The 17,177-nt window shown below is 28.5% G+C and overlaps 1 protein-coding gene and 1 long non-coding RNA gene across 4 annotated transcripts in view; one reads left to right on the forward strand and one right to left on the reverse strand.

Annotated features, from left to right (window-relative positions):
* LOC130451842 (solute carrier organic anion transporter family member 74D) overlaps positions 1-17,177 on the reverse strand; it is a 73,694-nt gene that overhangs the window by 20,250 nt on the left and 36,267 nt on the right. For 2 of the 3 annotated variants that reach the window (XM_056791153.1, XM_056791155.1), the window contains exon 2: positions 2,895-3,773. In XM_056791153.1, coding sequence (XP_056647131.1) covers positions 2,895-3,687 — 793 coding nt within the window. In that variant the 5' untranslated portion in view covers positions 3,688-3,773. Of the gene's footprint in view, positions 1-2,894; positions 4,342-17,177 lie in introns of those variants that run through there. The other variant, XM_056791154.1, reaches the window with a different exon arrangement.
* Positions 1-17,177, forward strand: part of LOC130451844 (uncharacterized) — a 53,193-nt gene that overhangs the window by 5,145 nt on the left and 30,871 nt on the right. The window lies entirely within an intron of this gene.

A 17,177-nucleotide genomic window follows, 5' to 3' on the forward strand; every position in this document is an offset into this window, starting at 1 on the left:
ATATATATATATATATATATATATATATATATATATATATATATATATATATATATATATAGCGTTACCTTACATAAACCGGAAAATACACTGTTCCCATTATATTCAAAAACAAAAAGCAAAACTAAAAATATAAAAAAATCGAATCAACAATCAAAGAAATGATCTTTATAAAACAAAATAAATTATTAGTTAAATACATCCTAACTAAACTTGAGTAAAATTTATAATTTAATCAATTAAATTTTCTTATATATCTTGAAATGTCTAAGGTAGGTAAACTGATATCTAATAGTACGCTTCTGTGACATTGTGACATTACTTTTTGACATTTAAAAAAAATGATTTCAATAAAAATTTTATTTCATATTCTATCGAATTTATATCGAACGTTTTAATTATTTTTAATTAGCTTTCGAATACCTATGTATTCATCATTGGTTCTACTATCGGTCAAAAGTTTTTGATCGCCCTATAGTTTACGTTACACAACAAATAAAAACAATACGTTCGATTTTGATATTTATATTTCAAAGAACATATATGGATAAGAATATAGAGTAATAATAAGACTATAGTATGTAATTTTTACATATTTGAATTTTTCAGTCATCCATATAACCTTCTTTTGTTTTTATAATTGCGGTGCACAATTTTGGCATTCTCTCTACAAGTGGAAGTAGGACACTGCTTTCTGACTCTCCTGTAAATTTGACCCACAAGTCAATGAGGTTGAGGTCGGGCAACTGTGGCGGCCAAATCATTACTTTCATTACATTCTTCATTTCCAATTCTTCCAAATACTTTTTACACAGCTGCGAGGAATGCTTGTGATCGTTGTTACGCTGTAAGATAAATTTTCTGCCGATCAGGTGTTGGCAAGAACGTACTACAATTTCATTTAATATTTTTTATGGCCTTCTTTCTTCAAATTTTCTTCAATTTTTAACAGGTCTCCAGTCTTCCTTTTTCCAAATCATACCCAAATCATCACCGAGCATCCGCCGTGTTTTACAGTCGAGATTACTGCATATCTATTTAGACGTATACAGCGTTTTAGTTTAGTGATAATGGATAATGTTCTTTATGACTTATACTAATATATTATGTATTAAATATTACGTATTTTTGACGTATTAATTAAAATAATTTGATAATTGTTGAGAAAGTCCTGGTACATTAATCTGGTAAGGAAATGTACTCTGCATTTTCTGTTTATGATCTATTTTGTTTGTTATATATTTATCTTTCTTTTGAATATGCTATTGCACATTTTTTCCTAATAATTGTTTTATGTTAATTTCTATATACTTTATTCTTAAATTTGGAATATGGAGTAGGTTTTATTTCTATAGCTTTAACAAATTCGTCTTGAATGTATGTGTGTGTTTTTTCTCAAGTTTTTTTAAATACATATTTTACAATAACAATTATGACATGACTATTCCTATTATAAAATGGAACCAAATACAAGAATTTTTAGAAATGGTTCATACACAGAGAAACGAAAAAGCTACTTGTTATAAAAAATTCCAAGCATTTTAAGCAAAATTTATACTTCTATTTTATAAATTTCAATGTAGGTAGGTGAATAATCTGAATTTAGGGTTGCTATTTTTATGGATAAAACAGATTTTATTTTGATATTCATCTGGTAGGTGGTCTATTAATTGGTATCTATACAAGTTGTCAATGTAATATTATATTCTGATAAAAATAGAAATTAACTTTGGTCGTTGAATTTTCATAGGTTGGTCGTTTCAAATGTCGTTAAATTTTTAAATAATTGGTGTTTTCAGAATCTAAAAGATATGCATAGATTACACTAAGGTTATTTAAATAAACATGGATCACCCTAAGGTTATTTAAATCGGCTATTTTATAAAAATATATATTTGCCGATAAATAATTTTGATTTTAGTCTTTTTTAATTGATAATAGAGTTTTCAATGGAAAATATTTTTGGTGTTTCGATCTAATATTGTTCAGAATATAATCAGTCATTAACAATTAGTATAATATTATCAATAATAGATCACCTACTACATGAAAAAAAATAACTTCAATCCAGTATTGTTCAGGCCAAGTGTTCTCGTGCCACGTTGAATGCATCAGAAAGCGCCTTTCTGACCATCTATTTTATGTTTCTCATGCCTTGTAGATAATTACGTGAGATGCCCCTAAACGTTCAATTTCTCAGAGTACTAGACGCGAGACAGCCATCGTTGTCATCGTTCTGTATAGACCTGAATGTAGTTATCATATGAGCATACTCGATTCCTTCGCGCTGCCGCACACTACAAAAATAAATTATAACAGACAAATGAGATCACATAAAAAAACTATAATGATAATGAATGTAACGAATTTTATTTCCTTTTACGACAAATGCTTAACAAAATCATTTTTTAACTAGCACTCTATCAGTTTGTTAACTACGATGAAACTAAAACCGTACGACAAAAGTGATTTCGCAAATAGTTTTAAGTTACGGGGCGTTCTTAATTTAATGTTTGGCAGTGTACATTCGAGAATTTGAGGAAATTTAAAAATTTTTATAGCTACATTTTAATCTATTTTCTGTAATTTATTAATACATTCGATTATAGTTATAGAGAATAAATCCGTAAATTTGAAATCTATATTGTATAATGTCGAAATAAAAATTAGCCGAGACCAAGAAATAGCAAAATTACTACATTCTCTAATAACCAGAATCAATTACCCACGCCTGAAAAATATAACTTTGATTTTCTCCTCCAACTAATATTTTTTTAGTTATATAGTGAATAAGTACATAAAATTGTATAAATTGTATATAATTGACATTTTGTTAATAATAAACTGATATTATAAAGGGTGAGATAAACATGCACACATTATATCTAACTTACCAAAATACAATGGCGATTCTTTACTGGCCACATTATCATCTATATAAGGAATCCCTAATGTATATACAGCTGTTTGGCCCATACCAACTCCGAGTAAACTAATAAAAAATATTGCTAATACGATATTGGTCACCGATGGTGCTAAGCGAAAACTTGAAGTAACTGCTTCATTTTGACAATTTTCCAGGGTACTCGTACTCAAATTACTAGCAAAACTAAGATTTGCATAATCTAATAGAAATGATGTGTTGGATTTTACTTTGCATATATTTGGATCCTTAAAAACTCCTGTTAATTCGTTCGCGTTTATTAAATGTCGTCCATAAATAAAATGTGGAAGTGAACAAGTTAAAGAAGACATAGCGAATAATATCATACCCCAAGCTATCCATTTGGGCCTATGCCCCTGCCCTCCGTAATAAGTTAATAATAAAGAAGAACCAATTTGTCCTATTTCCGTCGCACTCATAATAATTCCTGTTATTTTTGATTGAATTTGAAAAAGTTTTTCGATGGTAGTTATAGCGCTAACAAAATAAGTGTGGTACATTCCTTGAAGAACCCAAGCTAAACAAAAAACTATTAAAAACGATTGTTTCGACGCAAACTTTTGTAGCCAATTTGGTGCACAAGGTCCAAGACCACACTCCATTTCAATTTCTTCATCTCTGTGCCTACCATTGCACTCTTGGGATAAAGTGGACTGCTCATCTGGTATTTCATTTGTTGGGCAATTATTGTTACTGATTTTTGATAACATTCTGTGATTCTCCAATAGATTATCTTCAGTCATTTTTGTAGGTGAAGTCTATAAATTTTTAACTAAGCGATTTCTTCTATCTTCTAACATATGTTGAGTTAATTGAATTTTACGACCATCTGGAACAAAAATATATTTACTACAATTGGATTCTTACTGGTATATTTGATCATTTTTAGAATAAATATAATTTCGGACCAATGGTTTCTTGTTATATGATTGTTAGAGTTATCATTGCCAAAGTGGTGCGTGTACACTTTTCGGTAATTTTAAAATGAGGGCTTCCAAAACTTCTTTCAATATATTGGCAAAAATATAAAAATGAAACTGGAAATGATTGCAGAAGAATTATGAAATGAAAACAGAGGATTATTTTTCTTAGAATAGTTATAGGTAACTACAACAAGAAATAAATCGGACATCAAAAATATTTCTTCTTCTGTTGATGGAATATTCACATCCACATTTGAGTTAATCGTTTTGTTTTTTTTACTCGAATTTTTTATCATGATTATTCTAACCTAACCTAACGTGTTATCTATGAAATCGCTGCTAGTAGCAAAACCGAGTAGCTACTAAAAGGCTAATGACGACGGAAGGTTTCCAAGTTTTCCACGATGGACGTGGAGCTAACTAATTCATTGGCACGCATTACCGCTTAGATTTTGGTTTCCAAATTCTAAGCCCCTGAGGATATATTTTATATATTTATTATTTATTATTTATTATTTATTATTTATTATTTATTATTTATTATTTATTATTTATTATTTATTATTTATTATTTATTATTTATTATTTATTATTTATTATTTATTATTTATTATTTATTATTTGTTATTTATTATTTATCTTTTATTTTTATTTTTTATTATTCATTATTATATATTTATTATTATTGTTGATGTTACTTCTAAAACAGGTGAATATGTTGTAAACCATGTTATTATTCCTGTAGTATCCCATCTCTCTAATATACAATCGAATTCCTGAATTGAATTTAGATGATAACAAATGTAATATATTATTTTCCAATCATTAAAATTGTAATAAAAATGTCAATATCTCTGATTGAAAGATAGTGGACAAATTTTCTCTACAATGCTGATTTTTACAATAATTAAAACATTTTTCTCTACTCAGTAACAAAATAAAAAATTGATCAAAATTGTGTGCAATACCTAATTAAGTTGGAATTTTTGGAACCCTTGGTGATATTCATCCTAAACACACTGTTTACACTACCACTACACCACAATTACACTGTCTGATACGCGTTTCGATAACCAAGTTATCGTCTTCAGAGACTGAAAGTAAAGTAAAACCTATTAACTTGACCTACCTATTTTATACTAACTTTTTTCACCAATGAGCTTTCTCATGCGAAAAATAATTCCAGTGGGAAAACTTCACATTTATTCCTTAATTACTAAACTATAGAGTGGTCTGTAATCAGCTTGCAAACAATTTGAGATCTCTGTGAACATTGAATGAAATATAATATCAAAAAAGATTATTATGAACCTATAGCAGATCTGATGAGCAGGAAATCTAAATATTTTCGAACGAAAATTATTATTCGATATTGTAATCGGCCGCTTCGTAACTACCCAACTGTACAAATGATTCAAAATAAAAAACTCTAATTCAATTGCGTATAACTTAAAAATATTCTGATGAGTAACTAATGGACTATCCGTAAAGCTCAAACTGCGGCCTTTTTGCATTAAGTTGTAACTTCTGAACGGTTGTCTTGATTCGGAAAGATGTACTCACATATAACTCTCAATTAATGAGTTGAGAATTGATTTCATAAAAAAAGTCATCATCTTCCTCTTCTATTTTATTATTTATTTCTTCTATTCTTATGCATTCTTGAAAAACTTAATACTATAGTTTAAATATCAAATTCATTCAGTTTGAAAATTAAATTATTCGTTACGTTCATGTTTTATTTAATGAAGTAACAATTATTTGTACCGAGTTTCCGAATAGAAAATGATTACAATCCTGACCTTTCACTATACTTTTCTTGTTATAACCCACTGAGAAATTCATTTTATATTTCTGAAAGTGACTTATGCGTCTCCACACGTTCAACGGTCTGCCTTGGCTGAATTATCTAACTCGTACGTGTTTTACTGCCTATTACCAACTGTTTTCTACAAGGTGATTCTTTTTCCAACATTCCAATCTACTTTCTGACCGTATAATTGAAATACATATATTTGTTGTTGAACACGTTGATTCTAACACCATAACAATAATGTAGCAAAGTTTTCTGAAAATTTCATAGAACACTTACTGTAGAGAACCGTTGCACAGTATTTAGTTTAAGACGTAGTTCTTAGATTAGAAGATATAGTTACGTATTTTTTTAAGAATTTGACATCATGTATGTAAACACTGGAATAAATAATATAATATCTCAGAGGACAAATAATTATTCCCTATATATTCTATAACACATATGACAGTCACTTTGACATCATACCGATATCACCTTCAAACGTCAATTGAGACATTTCAATCTTACCTATTTATATACTTTCCCCATTTATAGAATCAGGTACTCCTAAACTTTCCGGAATTTTTAAACAATATTAATATAGCGTATAGTCAAATCTCTTTTTACTAAAATCAAAGGTAAAATACCAACGAATGAATTAATTAAGATAGTTTATGAAATTCTCTGTTTAATTGGTAAATTGGTTAGTCTAATTAGACAACCTGTCATAAAAGTGATAGCAAATATATCCCTATAGGTGCTAGTTAGTTAGCATCGTATGTTTTCTATGAAGGTCATTCTATGAATTATGAATCTGCCAAAATGTTGAAAACTGATAGCAACTACAAAAGCGTCTATTCTTAGAAACAACATATATTGCTTACAATGATCAGAGCTATGCGATAAGTTTTAAAAAATTAATGTCTCAACGTTGTTTTTCACAAAAAATTGATTCCTAATGATAGTTAGCAAATCGTTGTAGAGTTGGTAGTTGGACTCATTCAAAATTGACATTATTTTCTGTGTAGAATCAAAAAATGTGATCAAATATAGGGCGTTCCTTTGAAAAATCGTGTAATTGTTTTTCATGATAGCCGAAATTGATGTTCATTTGGCAATGAGAAAAAAATGTTGAAAAATCACTGTTTACCCTCTAGAGACCGTATAAATATATTCAGTCTCACAAAAGTTCTCATCATCATTTACTTTGAAACCTCTTAAATCTATGTACTTTCTTCACTAATCAATAATCTTTTTATATTAAATAAAAAAAAATGTTCTACCCTAGTTGCCAATTACTTCCGATTCAAATATGTTATTTATAAATTATAATTTTTTCACACTAAGTCAAACTTAACAGCGGAATGTCTTTCATTCGCAATTTAACTGTCACTGTCATATTCAACTAACATTTTTTGAATATACAACTAATGACAAATATATTTAAATTTATGTTTTAACTATAATAACGTACTATTTCAGTACGTCAAATAAATTCTGCCTTGTACAGCACATGTTAACTATTTTTATCTTTGATGCTTTAGGTTTATGGCTATTCTGAGTTTCTAAATATATGGCAACATTGTTACATGTCTTTGAAAAAAATCAATAAATAAATTCATCAACATGGGCGCATGTTAGTTACTTGCCAGCCTTACAAGTATTAAACGAAGCAGCTCCCAACGATAGATTGTTTTTTTATAAAATATTGATTATTGAACGGCTGTACATAGACAACCTAAAAACGAAGTTCTTATCTACCAACAGTTTAAGTGGACTAAATAATGAAATAATCCAATTGTTTGCTCTTCTCAGATAATTATCTTCTTATTTCCCAAATAATTTTTTATATCACAAATTTATTAGAGAATCAATAAATTAGGAAAGTATGATGGGAGAAGTAGGAAAAAGTTCATATCTGAGTGTCACAAAGTGACAATATTCCCATGACAATATAAATGATGGCAAGATTTCTAATAATTTTGGTCTTCTCTCTTTGTAACATTGTGTGCATTTATATTGGCGTACCTAATGTTTTGTTAATATATTACCTACAGCTTAATATTATAACGTCGAAAATATAACCAAACTTACACTAAAATCGCAAAATCTTTGATGATTACCATTGAATATAAAACTCAATCCTTTATCCCGTTAAGTATATGAAGAATGTGTGATTATAACTGCGGAGTCAATCCTAAAATGACCCTTGGATGCGTAATTAGGACAGTTATAAAATATATGTCGATGGAGTAACGATCTTTGAATTGACGGTTTTCAATTTCGAAAACAAAAGAAATAAAATATAATAAATTATATATTTATGTACGATTTCATTTCAAAAGTAGTTTTGTTAACTATATGAATTTATTTATATTACTACAGCATTTTATATCGGGTTTCGCACTTAATTAATGTAAATAATAATGTTAATAATAATTTTTAATTTTATCAATTATTTTCTATAAATAAAACGCCTATATTTTTCTTCTATTATCATGACTATAATTTCAGTCACCGAGGATGAATACAGAGGTATTCGAAAGCTTAGAATATATATATTAAATAGTACACTTTGACATTTTATATTCACAACCTCACATTTTATTACTACTTAATTACAACTTTTCACGTGTTTTCTAAGCATCGACTATTGTTCTCCATTTCTTTATGTCCTGCCTCCGTTTGTTCCAGTCACGTACTCTTAGATTTTGCATATCTTGTACAATCAGATGTCCCCATCTATATTTTTATCTACCTGGAAATATTTTCTCGTTCGATCTCCATTCTTGTACCCTGCCGTTTTTCTATTCTTTCAATGTGTCCGTATCAATGTATTCTTTTCGCTTTAATTGTATTTACTATATTATCATCTTCTAATATATTCCTAATTTCATAGTTTAGAAGTCCTCTATACTCATTATTTTCAACTTGCACCCATCAATGAATTTTCCTAATTATTCTCCTCTCATATATCCTTAGTTGTTCTTTGTCCATATTTGTTAGTCTCATAGTTTCAGTAGCATAAGTAAATACTAGTTTTTTTGCAATCTTGTAGACTGTTAATTTAGTTGCTCAGATTATTCGTATGATTTACATTATAATTTTTTATTATATATATTATATCTCGCATGAATTATTTGTCTTATCTAAATCTTTGTGCCATTTTTATTGCTTATCATTGTTCTTAATTAGTTAAAGGTGTCGACTACTTCGAAGATGAGGTAATTTATCTTTACTGTTTCTTTTTTGTGAACTTCCTTCTTTCTTCCAATTTCCATATATTGTGTCTTTTTCAAATTTATCTTCTATAATATTTTTCTGCCTCTTTCTAATTTGTCTGCAAGACAATGCATATGTTATTATTACTATCCTTACTTTGTATCCTTATGAATAGCCCATTTTAAAGTAAAAATCGACAGGTTTCGGGATTTTTCCTTAAAGTCGTATATATATGAATTGTATATATATATATATATATATATATATATATATATAGAGAGAGAGAGAGAGAGAGAGAGAGAGAGAGAGAGAGATAAATATATTCAATTTCTTTTTTTTTAGATCTTTTGATAGCAACTGAGCTATGCTACCTGGGTTGTAAATTTTTTTGTCTTAAAATTGCTTATTAAGCTCTTGTGTTGAGTCCATCGTGATTCTAAATTTTGAGATATTATACACTACATAAATCTTGTTGCAATGAGTGTATTAAAATTTCATTTTCTTGATCTATAGAAATATGTGTCGGTTTTGACTTTAAATACCTCTCACAATCGTCTATAAATATTGATTTTGGTGATCCGGTTGTATTCTATTAGATATATAACTATAATCCCCTTCATACAGGAGGACGTATGATTTTTTTATACATAACATAAGCATTTCTGTATTTCACCAGCCATTTTCACTTTTGTGAATCTTTCGATAAAAGCATTACATCTTAATTATAACACTAATATATTTTATACGTTTTAGTTCTATTAAAGAAATAATTCTATATAGTTTAATCAAAAAAATTCACAAAATATAAATTTCACAAATGAGTTGGTATGGTAAAATCGCAAACAGAAATTAGGCATCAATTCAGACGAAAATCCCGACATGCAACCCATATAGCAAAGTATTAGAAGTGAAATAGAAAAAAAAGTTAAAGAATCAAAAAATCTGTCTTTAGCAAGAATATCAAAATCAACTATCTCTTCAATAAAATCCTACTATCTCAACCAGGTAGGTATCTAATGATGTTGAAATTACCCAGTCGTCAGTTACACGAACTCTTAAGAACCATGAATAACATCCTCACTAACTTACAATCTTACAAAAAATTACTGGGAGATGATCCTGAAGGAGAATGTAGTTTTGAGAAAAAATTATGGATCAACATCAAGAACATTCTAGTTGACAGTATTTTGTCTTCTGATGAATCTACGTTTATGTTAATGAGGTAAATCGACAAAGTTGTACTTATTGAGCGTATTAGAATCCACACATCCACACATGGCCATACTCAACTCAAAAAAAGTGAATTGGAGCGATTAGAAGAATTTATCGGACCAATAATTTTTTACGATACTCTCAAAAGACTAAGATATTTGTAATTCTTACATGAAGGATTAGTGCAGCTATTTGTTACAAGACCTGTTCGTTAGTATACTGTATTTCCAGGCAGATAAGTAGGTAGGAAAGAGACCTATTGAAGAGCCACCGAGATTTTTAAATCTCAATCTTATAGACTTCTTTTTATGAAGGTACTTGAAAAGTAATGTAATAAATTGACAAATTTTGAGGTGATACCTAAAGCAATAAAATAAATTTGTATCGCATTTCATATATTGTCAAATAATCAATTGATAATATTATAGGCATTTGCTTGATTGAAATAAGTGAATTCGATTATTTGGGGACTACTTTTTATTTTGGAGTAATTGATGAGGAGTACAAATTGATCTACATTTTTGATCTACAACTTTACACGCCCTATAAAATTGAGCAGTAAAATGATAGTGTATGTGATCTTTTGAATTTTTTTCAAATAACAAACTATATAATATAAAGAATTCATTTGGACCAGATACCTAGATGTATCTGGTCCAAATCAATTTTTTTTGCTTGCATTCGTTTCTTTCTACAATTCCAGTATGGTGTTTCAGTAGAATCACATATTAAAAAATATCAATTTCTAGCTGACTAAAAAATTTGTAAATGGATGTGACTTGATGAATTCAACTTCAAATGGTTTAATTATTAATTGCAATTAAACACTGCTATCCATCCCTGATAATGATTCAAAGCTCTTGATGATAACCTTTTACGAGTAAAAACCAAGTTCTCAGTCCCCCGATCAATGATCTCCTTCAGCACCGCCAATGACTTTATTTAGGGTCAACGCCATAATAATGGTTATACATTTCCAGCAAAATGTATGTAAATAGGTTAACAGAAGTTAGAATAATTATCACTTCGTAGGTATCAAATGTTTACACCATGTTTTACATATTATAGAGAGAGAAAATAGTAGAAAAAAAGACAAGGTTGATCATTTTCAAATGTGAGATTATTGATTGAATAAAGACGGTAGCAATTCAAATTACAGTTCGCAATATTTGTTATAACTGTGACATATACATAAGTAGATATAACTACGTTTTCGTCTATGAATGGCTCTTTTCCATTACATTCTTATTACAACTAATTATATAATTTGTTAATGTAAAATAAAGTAAAAGTTAAAAAAAAACTAAATAGTATTTTGATGAAAAGTCATACTTAATGGAAAACTTCTCAAGATATATCAAGCATTATAGAGGTACATATTCACCTTACATTTGACAAACAATGTACAATATAATATAATTTTCGATTTGAATAATCTCAAAAAAGTGAGGGAATTTCTACTGCATATTGACTGGTAACTCTAGCTAACTGGTAACTACTATTTCGATCTATTTATTTTCACCCAGCTATAGGATATTTACTATTTACATAACGATATTATAAATATCCATAAAAATAGTCACTATTGGATTATTGATTCTCAAAAACAATTTATATAACATATAATATGACTAAATGAGTTATTTGACAGTATTTTTTGCCAACTTGGTAAAAAGTGATTTTTGTAGGGTTGAGAAAATGCATATCTTTCAAATTTTAAAAAACAAATTCTAGAAAAAGTCAACATCATGCGATGTAATCTAATCTAACCGCGAATAGAATGGTACATGATCCACAATATTACTACTTTTGTTTTTGGTCGTTTTAGATCCTAGTTTTGTGAAATTTTTCGATAATGTATTATAATATCATATTATTTCTTTTATAACTATAACTATAATACATTATCGAAATATTCCACTAAACTAAAAGAATTGAATATTCAACTTTTATTTCAATTTTTTGTGAAAGGTCTCATAACGAAAAAAGAATACCATTTCATGTTTGCTTCAGTTTCCTCACAATCTTCCATTCCTAATTGTGTTATAACACTTGATATAAATGCCCCAAACCATCAATTTATCCATTTATTTTTATCTCAAATTTAAAGTATTTTATTATGAGTGTTAGTTCTACATAAACTCGTGTTGAGGTATGTAATTATTATATATATATATATATATATATATATATATATATATATATATATATATATATATTTAATTTAAAAATTATCAAAAAAAACTAATTTTAAAACAGAAGAGACCTAAAATCAAGAACATTTAGATGCTTTAATATATATATATATATATATATATATATATATATATATATATATATATATATATATATATATATATATATATATATTTATATATATATGAATTGTAACGAAGTCTTTGGGAACGTGGCAATGAACCTAACCAAAAGTAAACTAATATATTTTCGGAGTTTTCGAATACTTATGTATTCATTCTTGTAAAAATTTTAAATTCATAGGTTTTAAAATTTAATATTCAAAGTGATGTTGATAGAAATATTGAATAAAGTTAGTCTACTTTGGTGTTTCATTGCCACGTTCCCAATAAGAAAACGCTTATATATATATATATATATATATATATATATATATATATATATATATTCGTTAGCAATTATTATATTGTATATGTATTCTTCATATATTTAATTTGGTCGAGTAAATGTACTAGATTCACAGGTTGAATCGTATCAGCTTCCACTTTGAAGCTAATTATCAAACCATGATCTAAGAAATGAATCAATTCCGTGGTATCAATTTGCCCACTTTACACAACAAATCATATCTTTCAGCAGATTTCAATACCTCATTTTGCTATTTGATTGTACGAATTCTACCGTGCTGATATAAATTCCTGAAAATAGATTAAAAAAATATTTTGAGGACTAAATTGTTCGTATGGGGCAGGTGTTTCTCTGGCCTCTCAGACGATTTATATATGCGTACTTTCCCACATATTTATTTCTCCAGTTAATGACCAGCAAACAGAATGATATATAAGCTACTGTTTCTACAGTAAAGAGTAAATTATTGTAGGAAACATGCACTTTAAGGGTACTTATGCATTTCAAGACACATGTATTTATATATCCTTGTGATGACACCTTCGTGATTTTCAAAATTATGCAGTCTATTATTCCTGAATCCCCGTTCTAGTTTTTAAGTTCGATTAGACGTAAGCTATTCATTATGCAAGTTGTTCAATTTTAACAAGAAAATTTCATTTACACATTTCGTAACCTTTAATCAGAGCCGATGCTAATATTTTTTAGAGAATAGCAATATTTACTGTATTAAGTTACGTAACACAACTTTAAGATTGAATGAATAAACACATAAGAAATATGAAGGCATAACCTTCTAATCTATCGATTTAAAAATAAGTTTGATAGATATTACTAAACACATTGAAACGTTTATTTAACTATTAGTAATCATCATTATTAATTATTGGTATTAGGCAACCGGGTTATTTGCCAACTACTGTCACCAAAAGTGAAATTTTAAAAAACTTGATTTTATTTTTGTAATATATTGTGTATGTATTTAGTACTTGTTTATACTAGATGAATGACGTACCTGTTATAATCATTATTATTTGCTATATGGAAAAGGTTTATGATATTAAAGTTTTAAGATTAGATTTTCACAATTTCACAGATGTATATTTATTTTCAATTGAAGTCCCCTGTATATAGCCTGGTTTTATACTTACATTGTTGAACTAGCTTTGGGTACATTTGAAATTCTGCTCACACATTTATCAATATTCCGTGAGAGTTGCCAAGTTTCTATCTTTTATCTAGACAAAGGTGATTTAAATAACACTTGAATTTTAAAATTTGATACCCAGAGTATCTCTCTCTATAAAAAATCAATTTTATCAAATACGTATTGTTTCAACTAACCTACCACAAAACATAATTATCATAAAATTTATCTCCCATCCTTAAGTGGTATATATATATATATATATATATATATATATATATATATATATATATATATATATATATTTCTTCGATTTAGACCTTTTGATATATTAATGCATCTAAATGTTCTTCATTTCAGGTCTCTTCTGTTTTAAAATTAGTTTTTATATTTATTTTCTATATTTATTTATTTATAATTTTTGGAAGAAGTATAAAATTTGACGTTTCAACTTATTTCAGTCTTTTTTAAAATATGATATTGACACATAAATATACAATTTGTATATTTATATTAATCAATAGATCACCTACATCTTAAATATCAAAATAAGAATAAAATCAAAATAGAAATTTGTACTATAAATTCTAATAAATTTATAAATAATTTAATTACTGTAAAAACTAACGAAAAATTCATTTTTCTTATTAAAACAAATTTCTATTTTGATTTTATTCTTATTTTGATATTCATGATGTAGGTGGTATAGGGAATCCAATTCTCTACAACTTTTGTATTTAATATTTTTTTATACCTTGAACTGTTTTCAAGACAAAGGGCTTAGAGCGCGCCGTCAGAGAATTATCTGAGGTCAACTGGTAGTCCCGATCAAAACTTGTAATATGAAGGTTATAATGTATAATTATACGTTTTCATTAACTTTTAGATGAAAATCATTTTTTTTGGTTACTTATCTATTTTTAATTAAATGCCAATTTATTTGATAACACTTACCTGGACATGTTATTAAGAAATTGTTGAGGAAAATATTTAAATTGTATTTTAATTCTAATCTAATTTATACTAATGCACTTTCTATATAAATAAAGAAGGAAAGAAATAAGTTTTTAATTAATGTTTTTATTAAACGTGTCATTTTATAGATTTATAATTGTCAAATTTAATAAAAATTTCGAGAACAAGTTCTAATTTCAATTCTCTTCATCGTCGTCATCGTCCCCCTGCTACAGAGTTTTAACTTCCTCTCCATTAACGTCTTCAATGACATTTGTTTCTATCATCATTAATATCGGTTTGAATCGTACAGCATTGAGACAAGCTTGTCCATTACACTGGCCGTAGCCAAGTTTCAATTTGATAATAAACGTGATTGAAAATGTTGGTGAGCTGCTCCACTCGTTGGGGAATATTTGATAACTACACAGGTTTATTCGACTTTGTTGACTTGACGTGCAGTACAAAACGAAGATGATCGATACTATCCACAGATTTCGGAGCATTATAAACTGATAGTAAGGTTTGCAATCCACTCTCAAATAATCTCTAAACCGGATAGTTTTCTTCTTCAAATACTGCAGCAAGTTTAAGAATTTTAAATAAGATGTACTTAATTATTTTCTACTTCAAATGCTATTAGTGTAAATGAGAATATAATAACAATGTAATTTAAGTATGTCCCTTAGTAATTTAGTAATTTTTCGATTACCGAAAGAGATTATGAGTGTTATTGAATTGATAAATTTAAGAAGTATTGGAAAGAAAGATTGAATTTAATCTAAGAGTGGATAAAAAAAGATAATTACATATTTAGCAATAAACCTTAATATTACGAGTTTTTGATCGGGACTACCAGTTGACCTCAGATAATTCTCTGACTGCGCGTCCTCTATCTCGACAAGGTATAAAAAATATTATTTTCCAAAAATATAAAAAAAATCTATTTTTGTGACCTTTAAACGTTAAAACTTGTGAGCATCTAATTATTATCTAATGTGAATTTTGAGAATAGTTTTAGAATGCCAAAATACAAGTTTTTACATGGTAATATACTAGGTATGTCTATTTTCCGAAGTCAACTCTCTAAAATGACTGGACTATAATAGATAAATGTCATTGGGTAGTCTTTTTAGTACCTATCACAATAAATCTGTTCTATCATCTGAAGTCTAGATCAGATTGGGTGGATTTGATTACACGGTTTTGAGTTAATCTTATGACATTTTTTAAAAGCAGACCTTATGATTCAAAGTTGAGCGTGCATGTTACAGCTATTCATACAGTCCGAGAGCATTCATGAATCCTTTTATTTGGAACAGATTCACGGAGGTTAATTCTCCGTTTTCGATGGGCACAGGTGTTTCCTGTCTTAGTACAAGATTTTTTACCATAATCTATATAGAATGTGCAGTTTTCTATTTTTACTCCTATGAGGTGTTCGTTCAAGTAAAAGTGTTCCATTAGGTATGGGATACAGACAGATTCGAGCGCACTGAGATTATCCCTGGGTAAACAAGACGACAGTTCTGGTACGCCTCTTTCTCGGCAAATTATTCGCTTTCTGAACCCCTGATTGGAGAACTCTATTCTATTTACACAGTGCTAATGTTCACGTTCCATGATAAAGTTTTACTTATTTTTTTGTGAGTTGCTTCCTCGTATAACCGCTGGACTGTCAGATAATATTGTTATATTTCTTGTCCAATAAACGCAAGAGTTGGTTCCTATTGATTTGGAGTGTTTGATTCTTGGCTTCTAAACTCCTATCTATTTTCCTATTGCAGCTTTAGACGTATCGATGTACGAATTCATGATATATTGACGTGAAAAATGTCATTCGTTATGCTGTTGTACTCTTCCAAACAACGGATTATAAGTCTCTTTCACACCTCTCAGCTCCAATAAGGCGATTGTGCGTACGAGTCATAGCATCGATGATGGCGAAGGTGTAGACAATAACCAAAGTTCAATTAAATACGTGAAACTTTTAAATTAAAGAAATACAAAAAAGTTACAATGGGGTGATGGCTGCTATAAAACAAAATGGAAAATTCATTTAGTCGATGTCCCACGCGCATGGCTAACATCTAAGAGCAGTATAACTCGGCCAGATACAGTCTCATGATACAGGACAGAAGGTCGAGGGACGTATTTATGTCAATTTTTCCTGAAAGGGAATATCGGAGAGGATTAGGTTAATTGAATGCAGTTAGGAAACTAATAATGTTACAAAAGAAAAGCAACTGTTTTAAAAGAATACACTGGCTCAGGCGACAGTCAGTCGAGTGACAAGGGAATATTGTTTTATTGAGGTAGTTTTCCGGGAAACCTACATAATTTATTTTTAAATGCGTCTGTAGGAGTGCACATGGT

The sequence above is a fragment of the Diorhabda sublineata genome, chromosome X (genome assembly GCF_026230105.1).
Source record: "Diorhabda sublineata isolate icDioSubl1.1 chromosome X, icDioSubl1.1, whole genome shotgun sequence".
Taxonomy (NCBI): Eukaryota; Metazoa; Arthropoda; class Insecta; order Coleoptera; family Chrysomelidae; genus Diorhabda; species Diorhabda sublineata.